Source organism: Pezoporus wallicus, unplaced genomic scaffold (genome assembly GCF_028554395.1).
Source record: "Pezoporus wallicus isolate ANWC-B61680 ecotype Strahan unplaced genomic scaffold, APGP_CSIRO_Pwel_v1 scaffold_6885, whole genome shotgun sequence".
Classification (NCBI taxonomy): domain Eukaryota; kingdom Metazoa; phylum Chordata; class Aves; order Psittaciformes; family Psittacidae; genus Pezoporus; species Pezoporus wallicus.
This window is the reverse complement of record NW_026638858.1, coordinates 2244976-2272420: the sequence shown is the minus strand read 5'-3', so window position 1 is coordinate 2272420 and position 27445 is coordinate 2244976. Positions and strand designations below refer to the sequence as shown.

Genomic DNA, 27445 nt, shown 5'->3' with positions numbered 1-27445 from the left:
TACAGCAAAGTAATTTTATGGCTTCCTTCAGTTTTTGGAAACCTGCTGGCTCTTGGCAACCTTCACTGAGTCCCTTCTGGGCATTTGAGTCACTGTTGCCTTTAATTTCGTTTCCAGTATGGAAGAATTTCATTGATCTGATTGCTGTTGCTCCTCCATGATATGATTTAACCACCAAGTGTGGTTTAACCTGTGCTTTCAGGTGGTGTTTTAAATTGGACGAGTTTCTCCTTCATTTTCAGCATTTAAGTAACTTAAATTATATTGAAGTCAAGTTGTTATAATCAGTCTGAGCAGAAGAGTTTCTACATAGCTGCTGACCCGTAAGTGACTGCTTATTTCTCAGAAATGTAGCTCCTCACAGTTAGATTGGCTGGGGGACACCATTAACATTGTGTCTGTGTGTCTGCTTCTCCATAACCACAGGCAGCCTTAGACACCCCATCTGTGGTGGGAGGTGGAAGGCCACTGATAGATACTGTGGTAGCAGTAACCATACAGTGATTTTTCTGTACCCCTAGTTTTGTGCTGAGAAGTCACAAACCAGACACCCATGGCATAAATGGCCACCATAAAAACAGATGCCTAAATATTTACCTTGCTTTTCCAGCTCTCTCCCTCTACATCTCTGGATCATTTCAACAGGAAATACTAATACGAAAGCGCGTATATTTCTAATAAATAGAAAGGGAGATTAGAACCTTTATGAAGGATATATTAAAGAGAGCATAATGTTAGCAGGAGAGGCAGTTCAAAGGTGGTGGATCTGGGTAAAAAAGATCCTGAGGACAATGCCTGCCTGACACTGGCAGGGTTACAGTAGTCATAGAAATTCCCAGAGAGAACAGGTTGCACACGATAACTAGAGTATCTAAGTTTTTTCTGTTGGCAGAGACCTCTGACAAGTTTTATTCTGCAAATTCCACAATTTTCCTCCCTGCTAATCAGCTGTATTGAGTGAGAAGACCTTCTTATAATCAGCATAATCCTTGGTAGGTTGTACAGCTGTTATTTTTTATGCACTCCGGGCAGTGAAACTGCTGGTGGATTGCATACATACATACATGTTTTGTTCCCTACTTGGCTTAACACTTAGAGACCCAGTCCAAGAAGACTCAAAAATGTTGAAGTGCAACTGAAATTATTTGCTCTTCCCAATGAATATTCCATAGAAATATGAAACTCCACTGGGATAGAATTTTCTGCAAAAGCATGCATGTGTACCCATGCATTCTAGTCCTTTGGGCTTGTGATGGATACCTCTTGATATGACAGGCTTTAATAAACTGAGTGAGGATAATGGTGAGGCTGTCAGACAGACAAGCACTTCTGCAGGTTTAACGATATGTGGAATTTCCAAGGCAGAGTGTATGCCTCTCTTGAGGAATCCATTTTCCTCTGTTCAACATACTGGATTGTGGGCAGTAGCCTTGTTTAGGAGTAAGTCCCCTGTCTCCTTGCCAGCTCCCACTGGACTAGCATCTAGTGCTGAGTAAGTTAGCAGTAAATCATAAGCTTTCCCTCCCGCCAGGTCACTCAAGGTGGTATGTGTTATTAACTCTGTGTTGCATTCTGGACAGTCATCATTAAACCTTTTTTGAAAATCAGAACATGCATAAATATATGTATGTGCATGTGTGTGAGTATAAAAGTTAATGTGCTTTCCTAAGCAATGAAGCCTGACCTTGTCCTGTCGTGGGGCAGAGAAATGACAAATCATCTCATCAGCCGGGTTATCCAGTTATGACCACGCTGAAAAATGAAGGCTTCTGTTTTGGTTAATGACTAAGTGTGGGTGCCTCTAACCTACTGGCAGAATAGATTGATAGCCTGGTGTCCCCAGCCCCATATTATTGTCCCATCTTCTTCCTGTACCTCCCAAAACACTGTGAAATATCTCTGGCTTACTTTCACAGCCGTATGTAACCACATTCGACTTTCACTGCTGAAAATGTTTTGATGCACCAGGATTCCCAGATCAAAGAATCAAAAAGGATTCCCTAATCCTCCCGTCAGTAAAAGGCTTCTACTGCTATTGTGTGTGGGGATCCCCTGTGTCTGAGAGGTGTTTTCAAAAAAGCAGTTCAGGAAAAAGGAAGCAGAATAGGTTGGAGCTTGAGTCTGTGTGTTGGTTTGAAAAAATTTGAGTTTTCTGTTCTTTATTTAACAGAAACAGTGGGGGAATATTTGATGTACCTCACTCGAAGTTGGAGTCACTTATGGGGTTTTGTGGTACAGGTTGGCCACGGGGAAAGCTTATAGGTAACCTACTGTAGGGTTTTCTAAGGACTTTTCTGTAAACAGAACATTGTGCCATGATAGGGACCCACAGACAACCATGAATGCAAACGGACAGCACCATGCCAGAGGTATTTATGGGATCCTGCAAAGTGTATCTGTGTTACCTTGCTGCTTGCCCTGAGCTGGCAAGCCAAGCAGTTAGATCAGTGATGCAGCATTATTGCTTCTGGTTCCAGCTCTTCTTCTATACTAGCTCTGAGGGCTCTGCACCATGCTGCAGTGCCCAGAGCAGACACGCTCAGAGGTGGTGCAAGAGATGGCAGAGGAACCTGGGGTTCCCTGGACATCAGTGTAAGACCATCCTAGCCTGGGAAGTTTTCTTTGGACAGAACTGATGTTTTTTTCCTAAGCTGCTGTTTACCTAATGCTGCATGTCTGCTGTCCTAAATTCAAGGCCTTTAAGATGTCTCAGCTGGGTTCCCCAAATTAACAGTTCCTTTTGCGTATCGTGCCTCCATACGGTGGGAGACCTCTCAGCTAATTCAATGCGGACTGAGTTTCTGTCGGAAACAATGTAGGAGCACGTATTGGGGTAGGTCGCAGATCCTTGCTTCTCTGAGGAAGTCTCTTTTCTTGGGAGCGAGGGAATGCTGCAGCACCAAGTGAGGGTTGAGCCTTGCGAGGGGAGCTGGCGGGCGCCTCATTGGCTGGGCGTGACATCACCTGCAGGAGCTGGGATTGGCGGCCAGCACATTTTATGTGTGTGTTGGGTTTTTGCTTTGGTCAAGCTCTTATTTGGTGTCTGTATCTCACAAGCTGACAAATAAAAATATGATTACAGAAAATGCCCCATGGCAAACCTTATTATGGCTTCAGAGATAACAGATAATGCCAATTACTGTGCAGGGCACTGGTGACACGGAGAGGAAATCCCCTGCGGTAATGAGCAGCGAGATGATTATTTCATTTTATTTTTATTTTGGTTGCGGTTCATTTTGTGGGTTTGTGTTTTTTTTTTTTTCCAAAGCATGCACAAGAGGGGTTAAGGCAGGTTCTTTATGAATATTGATAAATGACAATTATCAGGGCCCTTTCTCCTTTCATTGCCTGGAGCTGTGCTTGCTTGAGTACGCACAAGGCTCTTGCTGAAGTGCGTCTGTATGTGCATGCGTAGGCATGGGGGTGTGTGACTTAGAGGGCTGAGACAATGAATAAGAGCTTTGTCTGACTTTGCCTTGTGTTTTTCCCATCAGTGCAGGTGGGGGACAGTCTACTTATAAAATAATGCTTCAAGATTTCACAGCAGTAGTGCCAAAATCTCTGGTATATTCCTGCAGGCAGAAGCTGCATAGCACTGTCAGTAAAGGAAGCACACTTTGGGGGGAAAATCTGGTGTGTCTTCAAGAAAAAGAGAAAGCTGAAGAATGCCAGGTGCCATGGCATTCTGTCAGATAGTGCCACCCTCCTCATAACTCCTGCTCTGCCTTGTTTGCTTCATTTATAAGGAGTGTGCTATGGTATTCTGCAGGGATGGTCTGTCAGACACTTCAGACTGCAGCAGCTGGACACTTTGAAATCAGGATTTAAGGCCTCCAAATGTCAAACTGTTCTAGAAATTGTGGAATTTAACAAGGTTGGCTTCTGGTTGGTTATTTTCTGGCCCTTGAGTCTTTAGGTTTTCAAGTTCTTTTTCATGCCATCAGAAGGGAGAAAGGTACCTTTTTCCCCTGTTCAGAGCTGAGATTCACCAATCATTGCCTGAATCCAGGACTTTCAGTTCTGTGATTGAGACGCACTCTAAAGCAGTGAGGAATTTTCAGATTCCCCTTGTACAGGGAACCGGAAAAAACCCATCAACTACAGCAGCTGGAATGCCAATGGCAGAGTTACCAGCTCAGCTAGAATGGATTTTTGTAAGTTTACTTTTTTATGTAAACCACTGGAAACTCAGAAATGGCATAGTCATATCGTAAGCATAACCAGGTAACATTCTCTGGCGAGGACAGTATTGGTGATCAGAACTGACAGCCTGTTCTGGCTTTGAAATAGTGAATATACGTTTTGAGGTGAAGTCAGTAGGGAGAAGCAATATATTTTCATAGATCCATGAAAATAGTCATTTAAAAGCGAGCAAGGTGTTGGGCATACAAACTCTTCTCCAGGTCTCCTGTTATGTTTATAGGTGTTGTCGTTTTTCCTAGCTATAACTATATTTACTTGTTCTGCAGAATTCTGTGAAAACTTACTAAATTTGAGCATAGCAACCATAGCTCGAAACAAAGATTCTTCTGTAGGTAGATAAAAGTTACATGTTCGGATCTGGTTTGCAGAAGCAAGAAAAAATAAGGTGAAAGGCATTTCTGCTCATGAAAATTGAAAACGTTGCTTCTCATACTGTTAATTATTACCGATAAATTATTTGCATCACATCAGGCACTTTTAAGAGGCAAATTGCAGAGCTATTATTCTGTGGTCTGGCCCTTCTGGGAGTTTGGGGTCAGTAAGAAAAGCATTTGCAAAGTAGCCAACAATTTGATTAGTACAGACAACCTGCAACCACTCCAGTTAGGAGGTTTCTTGGGTTAGAAATCTATGACCTATAATGACTTGTCATAGAAACTGATAGGAAAGTTTCAGCTCAAAAATCACTTTAAAATAATGAGTTATTTCATTGTGCCAGGTGACATAGCTCCTTTGAATCCAAAATCTGCAGTCTGTCCCTACACCAGAAATCTGCCAACCCTGGGTGACAGGGAGAGAGTGTTTTACTTCTCTTGCAGTTGCCTGCAGTACAGATACAGGGATATTCTCAGAGCAGGCGGATGGACTAGAAAGTCAGTGGAGGGAGCTAGAGAAGCTGTCTGAACAGCATCACTGGGAGCAGGCAGAAACCAAGCATGGCCAATGTGTAAGTGGAAAGATGGAACATGTTAATGCATATGTGCGCGTTTCATTTTCTGTGTACCATCTCCACGAACTGGGCCCATTTCCATGACCTCTCTATGCACCTTGTGCTTGGAAGGGAATTGTAAAACCTTTGTTGTAATCTGTCAAAGAGGGACTTTTCAGAGAGTCTGACTGTGTGTGCCTCCCCTGTCATGGCTTGTTTAATGGCTCCCTTTCATTCATACGCTCTCCCTTCAAAAACCTACTGTACGCGGGGTCCTGGCGCTAACTTCTTGCTCCATTTTCTTTGTTGAGAAGCTCTAGTAGTCTGTGGCCACCCTGGATCAGGGTTACACTGGCTTCTGCAGTGCTGCATTTCTCCTTCATATTCTTTCTCAGCATATGCAGGGCTGAAAAGGAGATTTTGCCATGTTTGTCAATAAAGAGGCTGCTTTTTTATCTTCTGATTTTCCAGCCATGTGATAAAGCCCTATAGCTTTAGAGCCTTTCGAACAAGGAAAGGGTAACGAGTCCTCTGTTCACCTGCAGAGAGAGGGTTGATGCGGTCATGTAAGACATGGAGAGCCAGGGAGATCAGCTGAAATGGGACCAAATTAAATGCATTTACTCTGCAATGTTCCATTAATGCCAAGTAATTACCACATAGAGTGGGATTTTTGTTTTGTTTTGTTTCATTTTGGCACAAAATAATTCTTTCCAAATATGAATGCATGAGGCTGTCCGGGCTGCTGGGCTCTTAGGTAGATTATAACAAGCCTTCCTTATTCCCACATGTTCTTCTCTCTTCCTTCTGGCATTTGAAAAGCTGGCAATACAAAGATGGGAAATGCAAATGCAGAGAGGAAGTCTCATTCTCAGTGGCAGTGATGCTGGTTCTGCCACTGTGGTACAGACTCCTGGCCTGACTTCTATCCCCAGGTTGCTGCTTTGGCAAATGCAGAGTGGTCCAAAGATGGATAGCAGAGAAACATTCCAGCTAGAAGAAAATTTTCGTTCACACACTCGTGTGGAAGCACTGCCTCATCCATCTGCCACCCTGACCTCTGAGAGGAGTGCTGCTAGAACACCGAAAAAGTACTCAGGGTGCCCTGAAATTCCTATGCTAACCATCCATACCAGGCACTAGGGTCTGTGTTGAAAGAGGGGTGAAGAAGGATCAGAGAGATGCAAAACTGCCATATGACAGTTCCTGTATTTCAAGGCCCAATCAGCAATGCATGAATGGGCATGTATCTAAAATTCTTGACAGAGTCCACACTCTCCTCTCTGCTCATTGGGCTATAGTGAAGAGTTCATAATTTTTCTTGGGTTTATTTTGGTGAGTGTCTGAAGCCACCCCAGATTTCCTTTCACACATACCACCTTAGTCCCAGGAACCCCTGGGTCCCAACTTAAGGCTTTCAAAATGCTGTCAGATTTGGCAGATGCTGACAATCTTGCCTTTGTCCAGGACTGCAGTCCCTGATGGTGGCATTCAGATATTCTTTTCCTGGCCATTAATTGGTCATTCACTGACTCTAGAACATTTCCTTGTCACTCATTTCCTGCATTTTTGTCAGGTAGGTATGGATATCTTGATAGTTACTATATGGCCAGTAAATCTTCTGTCTCCAGTTACCTTGAAAGTTTGATTTCTATGAGAAAGATAGATTTGATAAAGCACCTTTTGCTTTGTCAGGTGAAAATATGGGCAAATCTGAATTGCGCTGTTCCGTTATCTACCGGATTGTTTGCCCATGATTAACAAGGTCACTTTAACATTCAGGGTTCATCATGTCTATACAAGACCAGAGAACCTAATTTTATGCTCTTTAAAAAGTGAGGCAGAAGGAATCATTGGACTCAGTGAAAAGGTAAATGACCAGTAGCTGCTTTGAATGTGCACTATTTTGCTGGAAGTCTCCTTTGGAAATATCTGTTACACTCCCCAGGTATGCTATTACAGTGTGCTCTGGTTTTGCATAGAATTGACCTGCATTATTTACAGGTTGTGTCTGACTGAACATATAAGACTTCTCTTTAGATCAGAGGAGATCATTTCCAAGACATTGTCATGCCTCTCATATTTCTCTGAGGGTCTAGAGACTGTTCTTTACAGTGGGATAGAGGTAGAATTAACACCTGCGTGCATGAGGACTGCTAGAGGAATGTCTTAAAAAGAGAGGAGGAAATGACATAAAGATAAGGCTGACTTCCCTTCCATTTTAGGTGCCACTGGACTAGACTGTCCTAATGCTGTGAACCATTACTCCAAATGAGCGTTGTTTAACTGACACACATGTTGTTGGCTGGCTGTTTCCCACACATCTGTGTTCTGAGTGGCCACCGAAGCTGGCCGTTCTGCCTACAAGGTTGCAGTGCTCCTATTTGGACCTCTTGTTAGCAAGACATCAAAGACTCATTTTGCCTACTCATAAGAAAAAAGAAAAGAACTTCTTTAGCTTGCCTAAACTGCTTCTCTCATTCTGACTCTCCAAGAGTTGCCAATGAAAAGAAAATAGAGCAAAGTCATCACAAATATTGTGCAAGATTTTGTCTTTGCATGTAAAATCAAGTAAACGTAATAGTTCTACAAAAGCACTTGAGTACTAAGAAGCAGACATGGGTGCACAGTGGTGTTACTGTGGGTAGTGGGCATTAATAAGTTAGTAAATATATGATACCTTTTGATTTAAAGAGGGAGTTGACATCCTGAAGATCATGGCTGCCTGGCTCTATGTTGCAAATAATAAGAGAATCAAGCTTTGATGGAAAGAAAGAAATCCTCTTTCTTCCTTTCCACTGCTGGTACCCTCAGTTGTATGCAGTACTAGGTTGAAGGAATTTCTCCATCAGAGATAACTACCCAAAATTATTTTAAAGCCATGTGCCTATGTAAAAAACTCCTAATAAGGACTTTTTGCAGTAGCTTTTACATCAAGGATAGTTTTTTTCTCTATATATCACTCATTTTGTTTGCTGTTGTTGACAGAATATGTTGATAGTGTTGCCTCCTACCTTAAGGATCTGGCATATGATGTAGTATTTCAGCTCTAAATCCAAGCTGAAATTCTCCTCCTACCTGTTTCCCTCAGTCTCTCCTTCAGATTGTGTTGGTATCACTGAAAGTTGAAGATGTTAATTTCCTGCCAGGGGAGTGCAGGCTCAAGCCTTGAATTCATCAGGACTAGATACAGTCTAGAGTATTGCAAAGATTAGATCTTGGATATGTGTGTTCTCCTACCCTGAATTGAAAAAAAAAAAAAAATCTGTTAAAATATAATAGGTTGGATGCTATGCTGGATAAAGAATAAGTTTTGGAGTAGGAAAGCTGTTGTGGATAATTTAACTCACATTTTGATCTTGTCTTTACAGCCACAGGGACTTAAAACCAGAAAACCTACTGCTGGATGAAAAGAACAACATCCGGATAGCAGACTTTGGGATGGCATCACTGCAGGTTGGGGACAGCTTGTTAGAAACCAGTTGTGGGTGAGTGTCTCAGAACATACTGCAAAAATCAGTGATAGATTCCAGACATAAAGGTTGTCTATAGTAAGGGTTTCAATAAAGACATGCAGGCTTACACTGTGCATTGTTATTTTGCAGCAAGATGACAAATTGCTACGATGCATGCAGTGTATAATATAGCTAAAAGAAGGGGGTTTAAGTGCTTTGCAGGGAAAAAAGGGCCTCTGTAGGAGTCACAGGTAGATATAGAAATCAAGCCTTTCAGGTTTGGATTTATCTACATACACTGGTGTGTGTTTGCTTTCAGTGGCTGTATAATTTTGGGGAAACAGTAGTGTTAGCTGTTTTAAGAAGAAGCTTTAAAAATATTAAGGATAAAAAAAATTAATCTTGGGGTTCTGAAATGGAATTCGTGTGTCCCAGTGAGGCTGCCTGCTTGCAGTTCTTCCTATTCATGCTACACACACCAAATAAAGCATTGATACGAAGCATTGACAGGCAGGATTGATAGGGAGACAGCAGGGTCCTTTGCAATTACAAGCAGGGCATGAATGCAGACACAAAGGGGACAGCTTGGAGGAATATTGCAGGGTCAATCTAAAAACATTTCCATGGCAATTCAGTTGCCAGAAAGAGCTTTCTAGGAATTTCCAAGGGAACCAACAATCAGTCCAACAGCTGAGCAAAGCCCGGGTGCCTGACCAGGGACAGGACATGGTCTCTGGGAGCAATGCCCTCTCATCCCCATGGCTACCAGGGGCACCACTTGACCATGCCCCACTCCACACTCCCATAGCTATGGCTTGGTGCCATGCTGACTGTGCAGCGGGGTAGCTGCAGTGAACTGTAGCAAGGGCAGCAGCTGCATTAAGCTAGCACCACAACACCAGCTTTTAGCTGTGTATGAATTTGTTGTAACTGCTAGCTCAGAAGCTGGAGTTACAGAGAGTACCAGTAGATTTCCACCTCCTTCCATACAGACCTACTCTTCCTGGCCTTTGGTCTTGTGAATCTGGTGACTTCAGCCCTGCCCCATCCTCAGCTGATTACAGTCCATGTTTTTTCAGACTGTCCCAAAGCAGTTCAGAATAGATGTGGAGTCCTCATGGTCCCCTGTACAACCCAGCCACTGCCTTAGTCCTGAGCTGTACAGCTCTGCTTTGCAGGTCATGAATAATGGATAGCTAGCAAATATATTTGAAGTTCATGATGTGGTTGAATGTTCATTGATGATTACACTGAGACCCACCTGTTCCTTCCTATCTGTGTCAAGATTTGACCTCTTAACTGCACAGATGAAAAGCAAGGAGCTAGGAGTCTGCACATGTGCTCCTTGCAGCTGCTCTCAAACCTCCCCTCTAGATTAAAAAAGTTCTTCCTGCAGTAGGTCCCCCAAAGCCTCTACACTCTTTAGATAAAATTTCCCCCCTTCCTTCCATGAGAAAAAAAAACAAAAAAAAGCATAAGTATAAAAACCAACCCCATCTTGCATTGTCCTGCAGGATTTTTCAAACTCCTCAGGAGCCTTTCAATAGGGCTCCTATTCTTGTTAGCACTGGGCTCTGTCATCCAGGTCTAGAGTCTCAAAGGGAGAGTTCCTTTCCATAAGTGGTGCTGGAATTCAAGCCTCCATGCTCAAGCAGAGCCAGCCCCCACATTGCATCCTTAAAATGTGCTAATAAAGAAATCAATGGAACGGAAGAGATGTGCCTGTAATAAACAGAACACAGCAGCAATGCTATGATCTCCTGCCTTGCGGATGCATTTTAAGTGTGGTGCCAATCAGCAGGCCTCTGTGTGAGCTATTACACCACTTCATTAATTCTCCTGGCATGGAGCCCAGCATGGCTGATACTGGTGTCTTGTGATCTCTCTGGTGTCCGGGGGTGAAGGGAGGAAGGAAGGAAAATGTAACAATATGCCACACTGTTCACAAAGAAAGGCAATCCACTTATGACTCCCTTTCCCCCGGAGAACATACAGTAACCAACCTCAGAGCTTTTCAAGGCAACAGTTTTAGCTACCCTTGTAGTTGGTACTTTCAGCCAGCAAGAAAAGGAACAAAACAGAGTGAATCATGGCTGAGATACTGAACTTTAATGAGATGCTCCTCAAAACACCCAGAAGTTAATTTCCAGAATGGTTTTATCTGTGAACACTGATAATGAGATGAAACTGTAACATTTCCAGTGACAGTCATGCAAGGAGTCTCCAGGTATTTCTGTCAGTCAGAGTGGGAGGATTAGATGGGGTTGAGACGTGTGATGCAGCTACCTTTGCCAGTACAGAGCAGTTAGAGTGAAGTCAAAAAGTCTTTGCTGTCACAAGTGAACTGCTAAATTTAGTCCAAAGTTTGGATAGGCGTTAGGTCACCACAGATCCGTGACTGGCCTCATGAAGATAATCATGTAGCCTTAAGTATGCTGTATTGCATACCTCAGAGTCCATGTTTTCTGGGAGCTACTCCTTAGATCTGCACAGTTTTCTGTAGCACTGATGGCTACCTGGAGAAAACAATAAAAGTTCAATCCAGTTGTGTTTGTGTAGGAAAGGGAGGTAAGGATGGACTTGCTGTTTCATTGACATAATTTGTCACTGACAGACTGCACATTGGTCCTTTGTTGTAATGAATCCCCATTACTGGAAATGTATATTGCACAAATAGTACATATACTCAGCAAAGAGGAATAACCAGAGTTTTAAGCATGTGTCTTTGGACCCTTGAAAGGAAGAGAAACTGTGTAGGGTCTGCAGGAATAATTCTGCTTACAGCAGAAATTTCACAGAAGGTGGTGTCATGGAGAAGTGGCCCTTGAAATGCCAAAGTAACACAGTGAGTCTGTGCATTCCTGCAGGAACAGGGGAAGTCTGTGAGCAAAGAGTAAACAAGGAAAGAAGCAGAAGATGTGGTAGGATGCCACTTCTGTTACTTCAGACCTACAGGTCTTCCTCCTCTTTACAGGCAGTGGCATGCAGAAACACTCCCTTGTCTCTTTTCACAGCAATTCACAGTGTTTCAGAATGGTAGATATTGTCCAATCCATCCTGAATTGTCACTAGGCAAGAAGAGTAAGTGCCTTATAGTTAAGCCTCAGGACTGAGACTGAGGTGATCTGACCTTGATTTCTGTCTCTGCTGAAGGCATTCAGGGTGGTCTTGAACAAGATGCATTACCTTTCTTTGCTTCGGTTCTCCATCTCAGCTAGTCATTGCAGAGCACATGTTGCTCTGAACATAAACTGCAGTCATTTCTGTAGGAGTCTTGGAAAGTAGGAAGGGTTAGGGCATTCCCTGTACCTTGTTCCTTTTTCTTGAACTAAGAGGGCTTATGGCTAAAATACAGGATTGAAAGATGATACTGTTGAGTCACTTGCAATTCTTGGGAGTTTGTAAAGATCTTTCCTAATTCCCATTGCTCTTTACAGAAACCTGGCAGAATAAATTTTTGACATCTTTTCACTTCTCTCTGTTTCACTCATCACAGCTTTGAAACACTGAGTCCTACTGAGTGGAGATTGCTGCATGCTGCCAGGTGACAGAGAAGCCACAGCAGTCTCTGTGCTGCCTGCCTCCAAATCTCTACTCCAACCAAGAGTAGGACAGAGCTGACATGTAAATGTAGCTCATTCCAACACTAGACTCAATCTCTGCAGAGGCAGTCAGTATGGAGACTGACACTGCTGACAACTCCACAATTAACTATATGCAACAGTTCCCGCATATTGGTATTTCCATAGGGAACCCCTGGCCTGATCCAGAAAGCCATGTGCATGTGGGAAGAGCAGTGCTGATTATGATTTTATTGGGAGTGAGTAGAAAACCTCTCTACTGTCAGCAGCATGATGGAGGAAAACAGCAGCTTCCAACCCCTGCATAGTCAGTTCCTCTGCTCTCAGCTCTCCCTAGCAGTTCCTAGCAACATTTTGCAGACCCACAGATTGCCTGGATCTATTACTGGCTCTTTTTATGCTCAAGGTACTTATAACAAACAGTGCATTGTGTGTTTGTTAGAAATGCTAGCAGAGATCATCTAGCTCTTGATTCCCTTACATCTGTATTTGGTGTATCAGCACAACTGTGATAAGCGGGTAATTCAGAAGAGCAGTGTTCAGTTGCCACACACCTCAGTGTCCAAGCACCATTTCTGATTTTAATGACAAGATGTGATGTTGTGCATATTTTTCTCCTTCATAAGAAACTTGTGCATATTGCTTTAAGCACATGCAAGTGTCCTGCATCCAGTTATTGTTAGGGTTGCAAATTTAGGCTCTTGAAATTGGAGATGCCAGAATTAGTACTTTTTACCCCATCTCATCAAGAGCTTCCATTGCCAGCACTCCATTCCCATCTTCTTCCACAATTTGCACTCTAGTTTTGCCAACTTCTCTCAGTCATTTCTGCACCATATTTGCTCCCAAATCCTAGATCCTTTTCCACTAGGTTACAGCTCTAGTTTCCCCCACCTGGTTGTCCCAGTCAGTTCCTGTCAGTCCTAGATCTATTTCCATTGGTTTTGACCTCACTTTGGTTTAAAGTTTGGTATGTCATGATAACCCCAGTCACAGCAGCTCATGGTATCAGCTTCAGGTAGAAAAACTGTTCTGTGAAGTGTTACTGGTCCAGATAGAATTTAGATCCTGATGCTCTATAGTTTCTGCAGGTAAATGCAAACTGCAGTTTTCTAGTGGAAGTTTGAGTAAATTCATCTAGAGCCTTCAAACAAGTGAAATTGAAGTTTTCCCTTTGCGGTTGAGGATACTAGAAGTTTTTCTTTTTTATGGAGAAAAAACATTAATTTAGGTTAGACTTGGTGGAAACGTTTTGGCCCATACACAACATGCATCAACACACAAACATGAAGCCAGTCAGAGGCAGACAAAAAGCAAGGAAAATTGTTGTTAAATTTGATGGTAAGTCATAACTTAAAATGAGGATTATAAAGGGAAATACCAGGCAACCTTTTTAATAACCATTAACACCAGCTTCACCTCTAATACATACCAAGGTATATTAGCAAGCTTTAATTCTGCAAGATCAAGCACTGAGAATTTAGGACATGGTATTCTTCAGACTGCCAACATAACATTAACTTAGACCGTGCACATTAGGATATGGCCATTAATTACAAGCTTGTACAGCTCTTTTCCAACAAATCTTTGACTCATTTGGTGTTTGGATGGTGTAGGGTTTTTTAATAAACAGCTATTTGATGTTTAATTTTTTCCTCATCATAAATTTTATGGATCCATTCATAATTTCTGCTCTATTGCATTCAAGCCTTGCTATGAATGGCAGGTTGAATTTTCATCATAGTATCTTAGGTTTACAAATATTAATTACAATGTTTACATATTCTGTTTGCCACATTGACCTGGTTATCTCCATTTATCTGAGGGCACATGATTCTGCAAAATGAGGCTCAAAATTATCAACCAGTTTTGAGTGTGCAGTTGGATTCTCTGAGGCCTAGTATCTCAGAGTACTCAGTGCCTGATAATAGTCTTTTACTTGGAGAGCAGAGTGCCTACTGACCTCAGCTGCTGCTCCGTGTTCTTATAAATACTTGTAAATCAAACTCCACATGCTTGTACATCAAAGTTTGGATATGTTGCACAGTGATTTTCAAACCGGGGAATCTGCAATTCATAATTACCTGTGAACATCTCAGTTTAAGGCACCTGTTTATTTTCTTTCACAGAACGATTCTGTGGAAGGGGCAGGGAAAGAATTTGATTCTTCAGTATGTCAACTGCCTCTACAGCAATCTTGTCCTTTGTGACACTAAACTTCTCTCACATTGCTACAGACTTTCTAACTTCAGCCACAAGTGAAACAGAGGCACTGCATATGACAACACATCCACCAGCCCACCTTGACTTACCTGCAGAGTACAGTATAACCTCTTCGAGCTTTATTTTAGCAATTCTTAACTTTTGAATACTTAACTTTGCAATCTGTTGTCCTTTTCATACAGACATTCTGTTTCATATTTTAAATGAAGATCTCTTAAAGGTTCCAAGTCTTAAAATTTGAGCTGATATAGTAATTAATGAACTGATTTGCAGATTCCCCAAAAACGTAATTGTTGCTTAAGGGGTAAACAGCTGTAAGATGGCTGAGGGCTAGATGCTGAGTTTTCTCCTACAAAGCTAAATGACTGAGTTGAAGCTTTAATGGCAAAATAGTGCTCAGCCTTAACTACAACTACTACCTTAATTACAGCCTTATTGTAATACCTACTACTTTAATTACAGTAACTTAGAGCTACTGTCTTCACTGCAGCCTTAACTGCCAACTGCTACTGGAACCATTTCTTCATTCTCTTCCTGTCTTTCTTTTGTGTGTGGTCTGTGGCTGTTGCTTTCTCCACTTAGGATGCTTTAACATATGTCCTTCTCCTGAAGAATTCCCTTTATCTATTTTGCTACTCTGGTGTTTCTCTTCATCTCAACCCTTTGCTATCCAGCATGCGGGGAAAGCACAGGCAGCCTTTTGCACTACTGGATAGTTTCTGTTTCTGAAAGCCAGCTTGGAGACAGTGGGAAGAAAGGGGAGGGTAAAGAAGGAGGAACTCTAGCATTAGAGCAACAACAAAAACAGCTAGATGTGGGACAACTTTCACTGCACCTTTACAACCTCTTGTATCAAGGTAACTTAATGCATAAGAAAAAAAGGGGAAAGGAGACTCTTTAGAAACTCTGCATCCAGGTGTGAGGCCTAAAGAATGACACTCTTCTTCCCCAGATAGTACGATCTCAAGGCATGGGAGCAGAGGACATAGGAATGGACAGTCATCTTTGATGGGACCTGGGAACCCAGTGGCAGTGTAACACGTGATTTGTCACACAGTGGAGTAGGATCACACAGCTTTCCTTGTGCTTCTTGATCAACCAACTGCTTCTCTCAAAAAGCAGTTACTGTATATTCCCAGATAAACCATACTTGGGCAGTTGATTTGTGCGTGCAGGACTCTCTTGTCTACATAGTAAGACCTATAGGTCACAGGCACATCACATCTGCACTGAAGATATGGCTCTGATTATCTCAGATCTACTGTAGCTGCACTGTATGTTGATGTGCTTAGATAACAAACTACTTTTCCAGTTTTTCAGATGAAGTTGAAGATAGATGCAGCGAGGATATATACATTTCTTTCTGAATGCCTAACTTACCTGTCCAGGGTTGTCCTGGATTTCACCATTGCATGCTGGCTTATTTCCTTTGGTTGAAATCCTACATGAATGCTTTGCTCAGGTCCCCCGAGATCCTTAAGACTGCAGTGTCCTAGAGTCATAGCTGTGAATGACCATTCAGAGAGCCCTTCCTGCCTCAGGCAGACTAGCCTTGGAAAATCCACATCACCCTTGAAATAAATACTGCCAACATTGGTGGTTTTTTTTTGCAGCAGCAGGCAGCAACTGCTTCTTGATCTTGCTGAGCAGTATACTTATTTGTTATCAAGGGCAGATTGTGGCTTTTGCTGTACAGAAATGTAGCTGAACGATGAGGAGGTGGCTTAGGGGAAGAGGCAGGGAGTGTTATTCTTGACACACATATATGGAATAATTAATGATAAGAGCCAAAAAAATATTCATGACTCCGTAGAAAGATAAATAGATTTTTGGTTAAATTTCAGTTTTCTCTTTAAAGCAGTTGAAGTTGCTCTGTGATTGGTATTATGGAAATGAGTTTTCTATGGATTCTGGCTGGCTGGAGGATTCCTCCTAGAACTTTTAGCCAAGATAATGCTGCAGATACCCAGCTACTGAGTGCTGGCAAGAATTCCCAATGCCAAATTCCTATGCCAAAAACTTGTGCTTTCTGGGCAATTGCAAGGCAGCTGTTGAATGCTCAAATCAACCCAACTTGTTGACAGGATTTATTATAGCATTTTCTCCACCCATTCTCTCAGATACTAGTAGGATTTCAGTGGTGGCTTGTAAGAAACCTAACAGATTCCACTGCACTCCAGCTGACCCAAGGAAGGTAAATGCTCAAAGTGCATTTGCTAGTGGTACGCATAAACAGTAATGCAGCTGTCTTGGGTTCTTCACAACATCCACATTCTTCTTTTCAAGGATATTAGCACAGGAAGCTGTCAAGGTAGTTGATTTGCTCAGCAGCCACATTCGTAGAGTTCTGAAATCTTTATTGGAGTCATCATATACAAATAAATACTCAGAAGCACCCTGCAAATTGAGATACTGACTCTTCCAGTGGACCACAGATGGCATGGTGTCATGGTTTAAGCCCAGGCCGTAAGTCAGACAGCAGCCCTCTCACTCACTCCCCCTTCTTTCTTCCCCCCACCCCGCCACCCCCAACTCCCAGAGGAACGGGGAGGAGAATCGAAAGAATATAACTCCCACAGGTTGAGATAAGAACAGTTTAGTAACTAAGGTATAACACAAACCACTGATGCTACTACCAATAATAATAATGATAAAGGAAATAACAAGGGAAGAGAATACGATAACACTTGTCGATATGCAGCCTGACCGAGCAGTGAGCCAGCCCTTCCATGTAACTCCTAGTTTACATCCTGGGCATGACGTGCTGTGGTGTGGAATACCTCTTTGGCTAGTTTGGGTCAGGTGTCCTGTCTCTGCTTCCTCCCGGCTTCCCCTCCTCCCTGTCAGAGCATGAGACTCAGAAGTCCTAGGTCAGACTAAACATTTGAGCAGTAAGTAAAAGCATCGGTGCTATCAGCACTGTTCCCAGGCCAAAAGTCAAAACCACAGCACTGCACCAGCTACTAAGAAGGAGAAAAAATGACTGCTACTGCTGAACCCAGGACACATGGCCACCAAAAAAGTATTGTGCTGAAGGGATCCTGAACTGTATGGGATACCATGCAGGATTTGAGAGGTTTTGCTCAGCCACAGACACCACCTGCTGTAGCCATTTAATACATTATTTGGTTCTGTGACTCACCTTCTGTATGAAAGGCAATGGTAACATCATACCTAACTGAAGCTAAACTGCATGCAAGACTAAGAAACTCAGACATGCTAAGTCACAGTTACCTAGATTCTGTCTTCACTCCTTTGTTGCCACCTGATATGTTTTCCAACAAAACTCATGTGACTTGCTTATATAGCACATGTTAGAACTGGTCTTTCTATTCTGAGGTGACTCAACTGAGTGAATGTCCCTGATCTGATATAATTCCTATGCTCTTTTCGCTAATAATTTTTTTCCAAATTATAGTTAAATTACTACCTTCCCTACAGCTCCCATACTGCCCTCTTTCTGTGTTCTGTCTAAGCAGTCTAGCAATAGTGACAGTTAATTCTGCTTGTCTAGATGTGAGTTGCAGTCCAAATTCTGGTGCTACTCCTTAATTCTGATTTCTGTGTAGCTTAAGGATGGTCTGTATACTCTACACCATTTTTATGATATGAAGAGGCAACACCACTAGTCAAGCATTCTCACAAGAATAATTTAACTTGTCTTTTAAAAGCTTGTAAAGTCATGCATTAGTCCAGTGACATGACTGTTTAGTATTTAAGGCTTTGGGATATTAAAAAGAACAGATGTAGAGTAGCTGTTGGATTGCTATACAGAAGCAGATTTACAGAGAACAATATATGTTACAGGGTTGGGAACACGTACATAACATTAAGCAATCCAGTGTCTCACTCTACTTCGTCAAGAAGCAACAACTTTATTAACATTACTGACTGCTTTAGTTTTATTTTAGTATTTTTGCCATCACGCTGTTTGTTATATTGTGGAAGCTTTTGCTCTAAAAGGTTAAAGCATTATAAAAATCCAAGTTAATTCAGTCATACAAGCTTTTGTGAGGTATGAAAGCTGTGGTGGCATTGCTCTTGTTTTAGTCAGAAGAGTGAACTCATGGTGAGGTTCTGGTAACCTTTTTCAAACTGTGGCCAGCAGCAGCTTTTAAAAACACTAAGTAGCCTTGTCCATGTGCATGTGGCTGCCAGTGACAGTCCAAGGAATCTGTCCTACCTACTAGGCACAAATTCATTCTTTTTGGTCTCCCAAGAGACAACTTTGGCCAGCTCTCTGAAGGAAGGCTCTGGTTTTCGTTACCTGTTTTAACACTTGAGGTTTTCAGAATCCAGTCTCAGTTAAGACACTTGGGATCACTACTGAGCAGATAGACCTGGTTAGAAGTACCTGTAATAACCTCTTAAACAGCAGAGAGGGAGGAGGGAGGTGGAGGCTGGTAGTTATATATTAAATATTGTTTTTGACTTCTGAATTCCACCTTTCCTAAAATTTGGGAAAGATCAACTGTATTTCTCTCTCCTCGCTTACACTTTGCTTTCAAGGTAGCTGCAGTCTCAAGTGTACCCTGAGTTTATTATCGTTGTCTGCCAAAAGCTGCGATACCAAATCAGGGCGTTCCATGCCCATGGGATGATATTTTGCCGTAATATAAGTGTAGTGTGCATAGAAATCCAATTAACAGGCTGTCTCAATGGGCATAATGTAGCATCCTAGCACAAAGCTAACCTCACTGTGCTTCTGTTTTGCTCATTACTTTGTGAGACAGGTATTGCCCAGCCATGATCGCGTTTGTCACAAGAAACAAATGCACAAATGAAGGCAGGCTCAGGGACTGCTGGGAGGTGTCAGTATAAACAATAGCATAATTTGCACACAGGTCTCAGACAGTTTGCATCCCTTTTACTTGTCAAGTTACTTTAATGAAGGCTATAAAATAAATAGCCATGGCTATAATCTTTAAGAATTAAAATGATTACTTGGCAAGCTGAAGTAATTAACAATTCTCAGCCAGGAATCAAACCAGAGATATATGGGTAGAAGGATGCGAAAAGAATATATTAACTCGCTGGGTAGTAGCACTACTGTCCATCCTTTTTAGTTTTTTAAAGGATAAAAAAAAGCATGCGGAAATCATGTATTGGCAGGTTTTATATCTGTTGGAGTAATTGAGAGCAATCTTAACAGAAGAGGTCCAAGACATATTGGGATGTATATGTTGGTCTGAAAATATTATTCTCTTTTCTTATAAGAGACTATCCAGCATGGGCCTTCCTTCTACTTAGGTGCAAGGCAAACTTAAAGGGTGGGATTTGAGGGCTAGAATTCCGTATAGGCACAGAATACGCCTGGTGTTCTCTTCCTTCCTTGCTTTTAAGAAATTCATAGTGGGGACATAGAATTTTGAGTTTCGATATTTCTTGACCGTTTACTGAGTTTTTTAGATATGCGTTCTCATTGAGGTAAGGAAAAAAGTGCTGGTTTTGAACACTTGCTTTCTGTATAAGCAAGCCAATCATGATTCTGCTAAACAAAATGGAAATGCACGTAATCCATAAATACCAGGCTGTAACATGCTCATTTGACTGTCTTTTGTGTTTCAGATCACCACATTATGCTTGCCCTGAAGTCATCCGGGTAAGTTGGTTAACATTAGTGTGTATAAATGCATTTTTTAAAGTACCACTCATCGCAAGTATGCAGATAGACCCTCTGTGCAGGAAGTGTGTCCAAGGCAGACAGCACTGGAAAAGAAACAAAGAATGTAACTACAGTTTTATTTGTTTGGCTCAGACCTGAGTCAAGCTACATAGGCTGTATGAGGGAAATGATCATGTATTATTCTCACAATACCCTTTGTACCATGTGATGAAGCAGAAATACAGTAGCCTCTTTTAACTTCATCTTTCCACCCGGGGATGTAGTCTCTGATCTAGCTGTCATTTCAGTAGAAGAATTGGGGTTGGCTGTCCGTAATTTTGGTTTCCATTAGATGATATGAAGTATCCTTTCCCTCTACTCTCCCTTTGTCCTCTGAAAATAAGTATCCAAGATTTCAGTGACCAAGATTCCCCTCTTTTAAAACATATCTTTAATGTAAAGCCAAGCAGGAAGTGTACAGAAGAGACTGTCCAGACATTACCCTTGAGTTCACAAATAATGTGACTGGTGACAAGCTCCCTGAAGAACCAGGGAAGAGAAAAACACCTTCTTAAAGTCCTTAATAGACCTCTGACACTGCTTAAGTGCCAGGTCTAATAATTTGTGAGCTGTCAACTGTTCCTGCCCTGCTCCCCACTTCCGAGCCTGTTCTCGCAGATCCCAGATAAGACTGTAAACTCATGTTCATAAAAAATTCAATTAATGGGCTGTGGCATGGCTTCCTAGCTGGGAAGGCCACCTTGGGAAGCAGGTGGCAGAACTGAAATGTGGGGTTTCCCATTCTCCCTTCTTTTGTTCTTCAAGGATAATTAATTCTTTTACTAGCGAGCAGTCTTTTGAGCCTCTGTGTCATTGCTGCACAGGGAGAAAAATATGACGGAAGGAAAGCAGACGTCTGGAGCTGTGGAGTCATTTTATTTGCGTTGCTAGTGGTGAGTCATCTTCCTTGCACCATACTTTAACAAGAAAAGAAAAATCTGAAAATGCTGCTGTATTTAATGGTGATTCTATTGACATCATGTACAGATGGTTTTTTTTTTAGTTCGCCTATATTTGTATCTCCCAGTTGCATCCTTTCCTCTTATTTCTGTATCAGTCCCAGAGGAAAAGCATGAGGAATATTTCACTGCTTCTTTGAAATGCTGCTGCCCTGCACAGGGGAGCATAGACAAGCATCAAAACCTTACCTCCATAAATGCTCTCTGCTGTCTTGTGATATCACAGCACATATTTTGACTGGAAAGGATGTGCACAGTTACAACTCCAGGATGCAGAGAGTGTCAAATAAGTTGTACTTCACAAGATGAAAATGTGGCTGGGTTTGGGAAGTGTTTGTTTTTTTTCTGCTGTAGATGTGTTTCAGTAGGTATACGCTTACATTAACTGCAGTGTTTTATCAAGACAAGATTTGAGTGCAACCATTTTGTTTCACACAAGTACTGAACTACATTTTAATTTAGTACACTTGGAAATATAAAACTGAGCCAGTAGTACAAAGTTTAAATTAGTTTCCATCTGGCTCAGTAATACTTTCTTTAGTATTCAAAATGTGTTGTCTTGTAACTTACCCTTCTTTTGATCAAAGTTTCAATTCTCTGTGGAATTTATTCTGATTTGAAGTGGTAAAGTAATTCTCCTAAACAATGCAACAACTGGATGTCCAGCTGAAGGCAGATAGGCTTGGCATTTGTTATCAATTTCCATAGTATAATGTAGGAAAATATACTTTTATGTTCCTATAAGCATATACCATGTGCAGATTGAATACTGTGTATGAGAACAGGTTTTATGTGCATGTTAAGTTCTTTATGTCTATAGTAATTCAATATGCTCATCTACAATTAGAAAAATACAAGTCTGGAGTCAAATTTGGACCTAATTACTTCACTTTAATGTTTTATTTTGATGAAAATACTTTTACAATGCACAGAGTTAGATTCTCCACATTAATTTTGTTCAAAGTACTTGGAAATTTTAAAGGCTTTTTTTTTTTTCCCCTCCAAAAAATATGCTGATATTTTTTTAATGGCCCAAGTCAAAATACCTTGAGGAAATATCAATATAATGCGTTAATTCACCTTAACCGAGCTTACCATTTTTTTCTTTTTCTTCATTACAATTCACTGATATTTTTGAAGTTTTGGATTTTTTATCTTGATGTTCTGAGGGAAGAATTTTATCTTACTAGATTGCACCTGGTCATCTATTGCTCCTGGGCAGCTGTTTTCTTCGCTGATAGAACAGAACTGTGTAATGAGCTTTTAACATAACTTCTTGAATTTGTAAGAATAGAAGAGAGAACATGTCAAGATGGGTGGGATTTGTATGAGCAGGCTTTTCATTTTCAGGGGGATTCTCTATCAAGATTTGGTATCTGTTGCTGCAACTTCATCTGTTCCTACATATACACATAAGCCTGCAAAATGATTGAAATAAGGCTATTATTGATGGAGAGTGCAGAGCTCTCCAGTTAATTATGTCAGGACAAACCCTACAAAAAGTCTCATGCTATAATAGCACGTAGTAGTAATAAAAGACGTGTAGTTGTTACCTTCAGGAAATGACACAAAGCATCCTTACTGACTTCATCATGGCTTAAGTTGCGTTAGCCAAAGTACTGAACTATGAGAATTGATTCTCCTTGAAGTCCGGAATAGTTAGAAAAAATGTAGGTAGCAGGAGGTTGGTTACAGAAGACAGAGCGGCTCTCTTCAGGAATGCTTGAATGAACAAACAACAGTAAATAGTGCCCAGTTGCAGTTGCCATCAGGTGGGCTTTCTGAGGGTTCTATGGAGCTGTTGTCTCTGTAACCCATAGACACAGAATTGCTTATACAGATGCACTACTCACTGTAGTAAGAGCAGTGCCAGAACTGACAACTTAGAGCTTCATAATCACAGCAGCTGACAGCTTGCAGCTTCCCACAATCCATCCTGGAAATCAAGGAAGCTTGGCACCTCCTAGAACTAGGCAGTGAAAAAGGAAGTGAGAATATCTAGGAAGGTGCAGACTTGCTATAAAAGGGTATGAGCTTCAGTTGGTGGAGTTATCCTAAAGATTTCAACTTCTTTTTTTCCTTTTTATCCGTGCAGCAAGGATAGGTCTTTTGCTGCTTTTTGTGGCAAGCTGATGATCTATTCAAAATGTAGTTTCAGCTAAAAAAACCTCAAGCCATTCATGTAAGTGAGGTACAGTAGGGAAGCAATAGGAACTGATGACCTGACCACAGCATGGGAACTAGATGAGGTATATTAAACAGGTAGAACGTCTGCTGCTTCCAAAGGCTAATGTTGGTTAGGATTTTTTTCAGCTGTGTCATTTCACTGCCTCATCAGAAAGAGTGTTCTTTACTGAAAGTCTCTCAAATGCTGTTCACCTCCTTTTCAATGTGTGTAACAAATGTGTCTTAGGAAGGTTAAAAATAAGGAGACGATAAACATTGCTGCTGTGAAAGTATGCCCAGGAGGAATACCAGCAGATCAAAAGCTTGAGCTGAATTTAAGTGAATTCATGCATCTTTGGTGAATTTGCCTGGAAAGACAATTTCATATTTTGTATTGTATTTTATACTAGTGGTCATTTTCTAATTAAAGGTCCAATAAAAAAGCTGTGTCCTCAGTTTTGTTTCCTATGTTGGAGAAAATACTGCAGCACTAAGAAATAATTTATTTTCAGTGGATAAAAAGTTTTTTTTTCATGTATATAATAATTCACTATGAGCTGACTTCTTCTTTTCTATTCTCTCACCATGTTTATCCTGGCTTTTCTCCTTTTGCCCTTTCCAATTCCCTTTTGCTGATTTCCACCATCCACACTGTCACATCCCTGCAGGGTGCCCTGCCTTTCGACGATGACAACTTGCGGCAACTGTTGGAGAAGGTGAAACGTGGAGTGTTCCACATGCCACATTTTATCCCCCCAGATTGTCAGAACCTTTTGCGGGGGATGATTGAAGTGGATGCCTCGAAACGTCTCACGGTAAGAAGGCATTTGCTGTGAGTCATGTGAGCAAGGCTTCATTTGTTCACCTTGTTGCAGTTGTGGTTGAATAACTAAGGTAACTCATTGATTTACTGCTGCTCTTACATGTTTCCTCTGGAGCAAAGAATGAGTGGAGTTGGTGAAGTCTTTGGGAAGAAATTAATTACCTTCTCTTTTGAACTGTGAGGGGAGACTACCTTTGTGTCTCTTCTCTCCAGAAACTCTTGTGTCTCTTCTCTCCCATAAATCTCCGTCATTTAGAGGAAATCCCTCATAACTTCATCACAGTGCTACTGACCCATTAGCACATTTTGGAGTCCACCTGAGTTGTCTGGCTCTCCTGCCTGGTACAGCAGTTTGTCAGGCACATGATATAACTGTTTGAAAGTCAAAATTGTTACTTAGGACAGTTATTTGAAGCTTTGTTATTATATGAAGTATGCCTTTCTTACACTTCTGACAAAAGTGATGGCTTCTCGCTTCATGCCATGCACCCTGCATTGTATTGTATCCTGTATTTGCTCTGCATTATCCTCTAGCAGACTTCAGAGCAAGTGTCTTCCTGTCTGCTCTTTCATCTTGTGCCCTGTGGTCCTGAGCACAATTAGGTCCACAGTGTTGAGCTCCTGGTACTCGGCACTGACTCTTTTCAGATAGGATACATGCCATCACTGCAATAGAGACCTTGCAAGGGTGAGCACTGTATAGTAGTTGATCCTTCATTAACCCTGGGTTTAATGTTTGGGGGAATTAAAAAAAAAAATTAGCAATTAAAATCATTTTGGAAAGCAAGATTGCCTGCTTGTCAGTGGAGGCGTCTGCCTTTATGGGTACATTGCCCTTGTAAATCCTATTGTCAGGCTGTGGTGATGATTTTATACAGATTCTGAGTGGGTGTATGTATAAAGAAATGTAAATTTAAAACTCCTCCTGGTTCTTTAGTCTGCTAAAATATTTATAAATAAACTCTCAGATCACTGGTTGTCCTCTCTACTGAGATTGCTAACAACAGCATCAGTCTGTGCCAGCTGTGATGGGATGCAGACATCTGTCTGCAGCTGAAACTCCCTCTACAACTTTACAGCATTACCTGACAGCTGCAGCTGGGTTTTTCTTTCATTCATTATGAAATGAAAGAAATACGTGCTCTGTTTGGTGACGTAGGTGAAAAGTTCTTCATGCTCTTACTTATATCCCTGCTTTTGCAAACCCAGTAGTCATCATGTTTGCTGTACATAAAGTAGCAGTGATTGAGGAAAAGAAATACTAAGCACTTTAAGAGTGTTTTTTTAAAACTGATTTTGAAAGAAAGAATATTTTTCGAAGTATTTTCATGGAATGAACACTGCAAAGGTTAGAGCTATACCCAGACATGCGAGGCAGCTGAAAAGTCACAGAGTCCCTTTCTAGGTTAGTTTCCTTTCTATAATGTAAACATTTTTTCTGATGGTTTTGTTGGGTTTTTTTCCTCACAGAGATCACTGAGATGGTTTGAGTATGCCAGGGAGCAGATCATCAGATGTTAGATCTTCTTCAGACTGTTCTGAGTTTTTACACAGAGCATAGTCCCTAAGCATTTTGAATTGTGCAATACAGCAGAGAATGTACACTATTAAGAGAGAAAACAGTTAAGGTAAATCCGGGTCCCAGAGTGACACATGCACACACACCCCACCCCCCCTTTTCTTTATCAAAATTAATCTGTTATTTCCTTAGGGAGGCAAAAAAAAAACAGGTCTGATAGTTATTGAAAAGCATTAACCAGTAAATTGTGAATAAGAATTTCAAATCATACATATTCAAGAGCTGAGAGCTGGGAGGAAAAATGGGTAGGGCTTTGTTATTAGCTGCAATCTTATTTTTATTATTTTAGGTTCTCAGTTTGCTGTCCCTACTGCCATCACACTTTTATGCTGTTAGTGTGCTGTTTGCTGAGATTGCTAGGCAGAAGGGAGCTCTTTGTTTACTGCACAGGAGCTAGGAATACTTAGTTCATTTTGAGGAGAGATCTGAATTCTATTTTAGCTGTGTCCTAAGAAAAAGGGTATAAATATGGGTTTATATGGAAGCCTCTATTCCTAGAAAATATCTCACTTGAATCAATTTGATATTTTTATAAAGATGTGAGCGAAATTGTGGCTTGAGTACAATACGTACAGATGTAGCTGTTAATACTACTGATCATTTGCTCAATATCTCGCTGTTGAACTGAGCACAAAAATACAATGAAATATAAGGTCACTAGAATTTTTTTTCTTTCATTCTTCCCTTCTCTGCTTTGTTCCTTTATTATTATTATTATTATTATTATTTGTATCTCTTTTCCTTTTCACCCAACTGCATTTCCCTCCCTGCTGTAATTGCCATTTCACAGCACACCCACACCTTCCCCAGTCCATCTGTTAAAATGATCAACAAAAACAGAACTAGCATTCTCATTTAACTGTCATCATTCGGCTTCAGTGTTTGAGCTTGGGAGGTTTAATGGAGAAAAGGATATTCAGCATTACTGTTGCTGGCCCTTTCCTGCCTTGAGAAATAGGTCTTACCTTTCTTTGTATATGATTCATTTATGGAAAGAAGACTTTATTATGTCTTAGTGGAATATTGTTCACTCTCACCATATATTACGTAGCCTCAGGTATGGTTAGTCGGATGTCCTTGACCGCTCTTGTTTACTAAGCCTGTTTTACTACACATGCTTTAAAATGAAAGAATCCATGTCTTTCTTTCAGTAGACTGCACAGGTTGATCCTAGCTGCTGGCCATGATATTTCTGACCACCCATATTCAGGAAAGATGAAATCAAACAAAGGATAAGTACTGAGGTGGTCAGCATTTGAGACAGCCTGTCTGAATAGCACAGCCTAAAAGAGCTCCACTTAATCTAAACATATGATGTCAAGAAAGGTCGTACTGTCTGTCTGCATATTTATTAGAGGTAATAACTGAGAAGGGAAGGATTATTTAAACTAAAGGAAGATACTGGCTCAGAAACAAATGTATGTCAAATGGCCTTACATGGAATTAGGCTAGAAATTAGAAAAAGCATATTAGCTATATTAGTGGAGTTCTGCAACAGGTTTCTAGTAGTAATGTCAGGAGGGAAAAATTAACTAGTTTTAAGTTTGAGAAGGTTTATGGAAGAGAATGAGTCCTCTTGGTACCTGCAGTACTGCCGGATAAGGTTTCTTTTAGTTATGTGCTCTTCAGAAAGTGAATGTTTTTTTCCTTGGAGGTTTCAAGTGATTCAGCATCTCTACAGCAGAGAATTACAGCTCCTGTAGTGGAATCCATTTGTGTTCTCAGACAATATTTTCTTCTACAGAAATACGAAGGCAGGAGAGTAATGAGCTTTTGGTCCACGTTCCTTTTAAAGATGGATGAGCGGTATCGAAACTTTGTCTGAGAGCAAGGTGGATCAGATCAGAGCAGATACTGCAGAAT

The 27445-nt window shown here is 41.2% G+C and overlaps 1 protein-coding gene across 13 annotated transcripts in view; it reads left to right on the top strand.

Annotated features, from left to right (window-relative positions):
* BRSK2 (BR serine/threonine kinase 2) overlaps positions 1 to 27445 on the top strand; it is a 325977-nt gene that overhangs the window by 230856 nt on the left and 67676 nt on the right. For all 13 annotated transcript variants that reach the window (XM_057412868.1, XM_057412864.1, XM_057412866.1 and 10 more), the window contains 4 exons: positions 8503 to 8619; positions 19959 to 19992; positions 20880 to 20948; positions 23849 to 23995. In XM_057412868.1, the coding sequence (XP_057268851.1) occupies positions 8503 to 8619; positions 19959 to 19992; positions 20880 to 20948; positions 23849 to 23995 (367 nt within the window). The remainder of the gene's footprint in view (positions 1 to 8502; positions 8620 to 19958; positions 19993 to 20879; positions 20949 to 23848; positions 23996 to 27445) is intronic.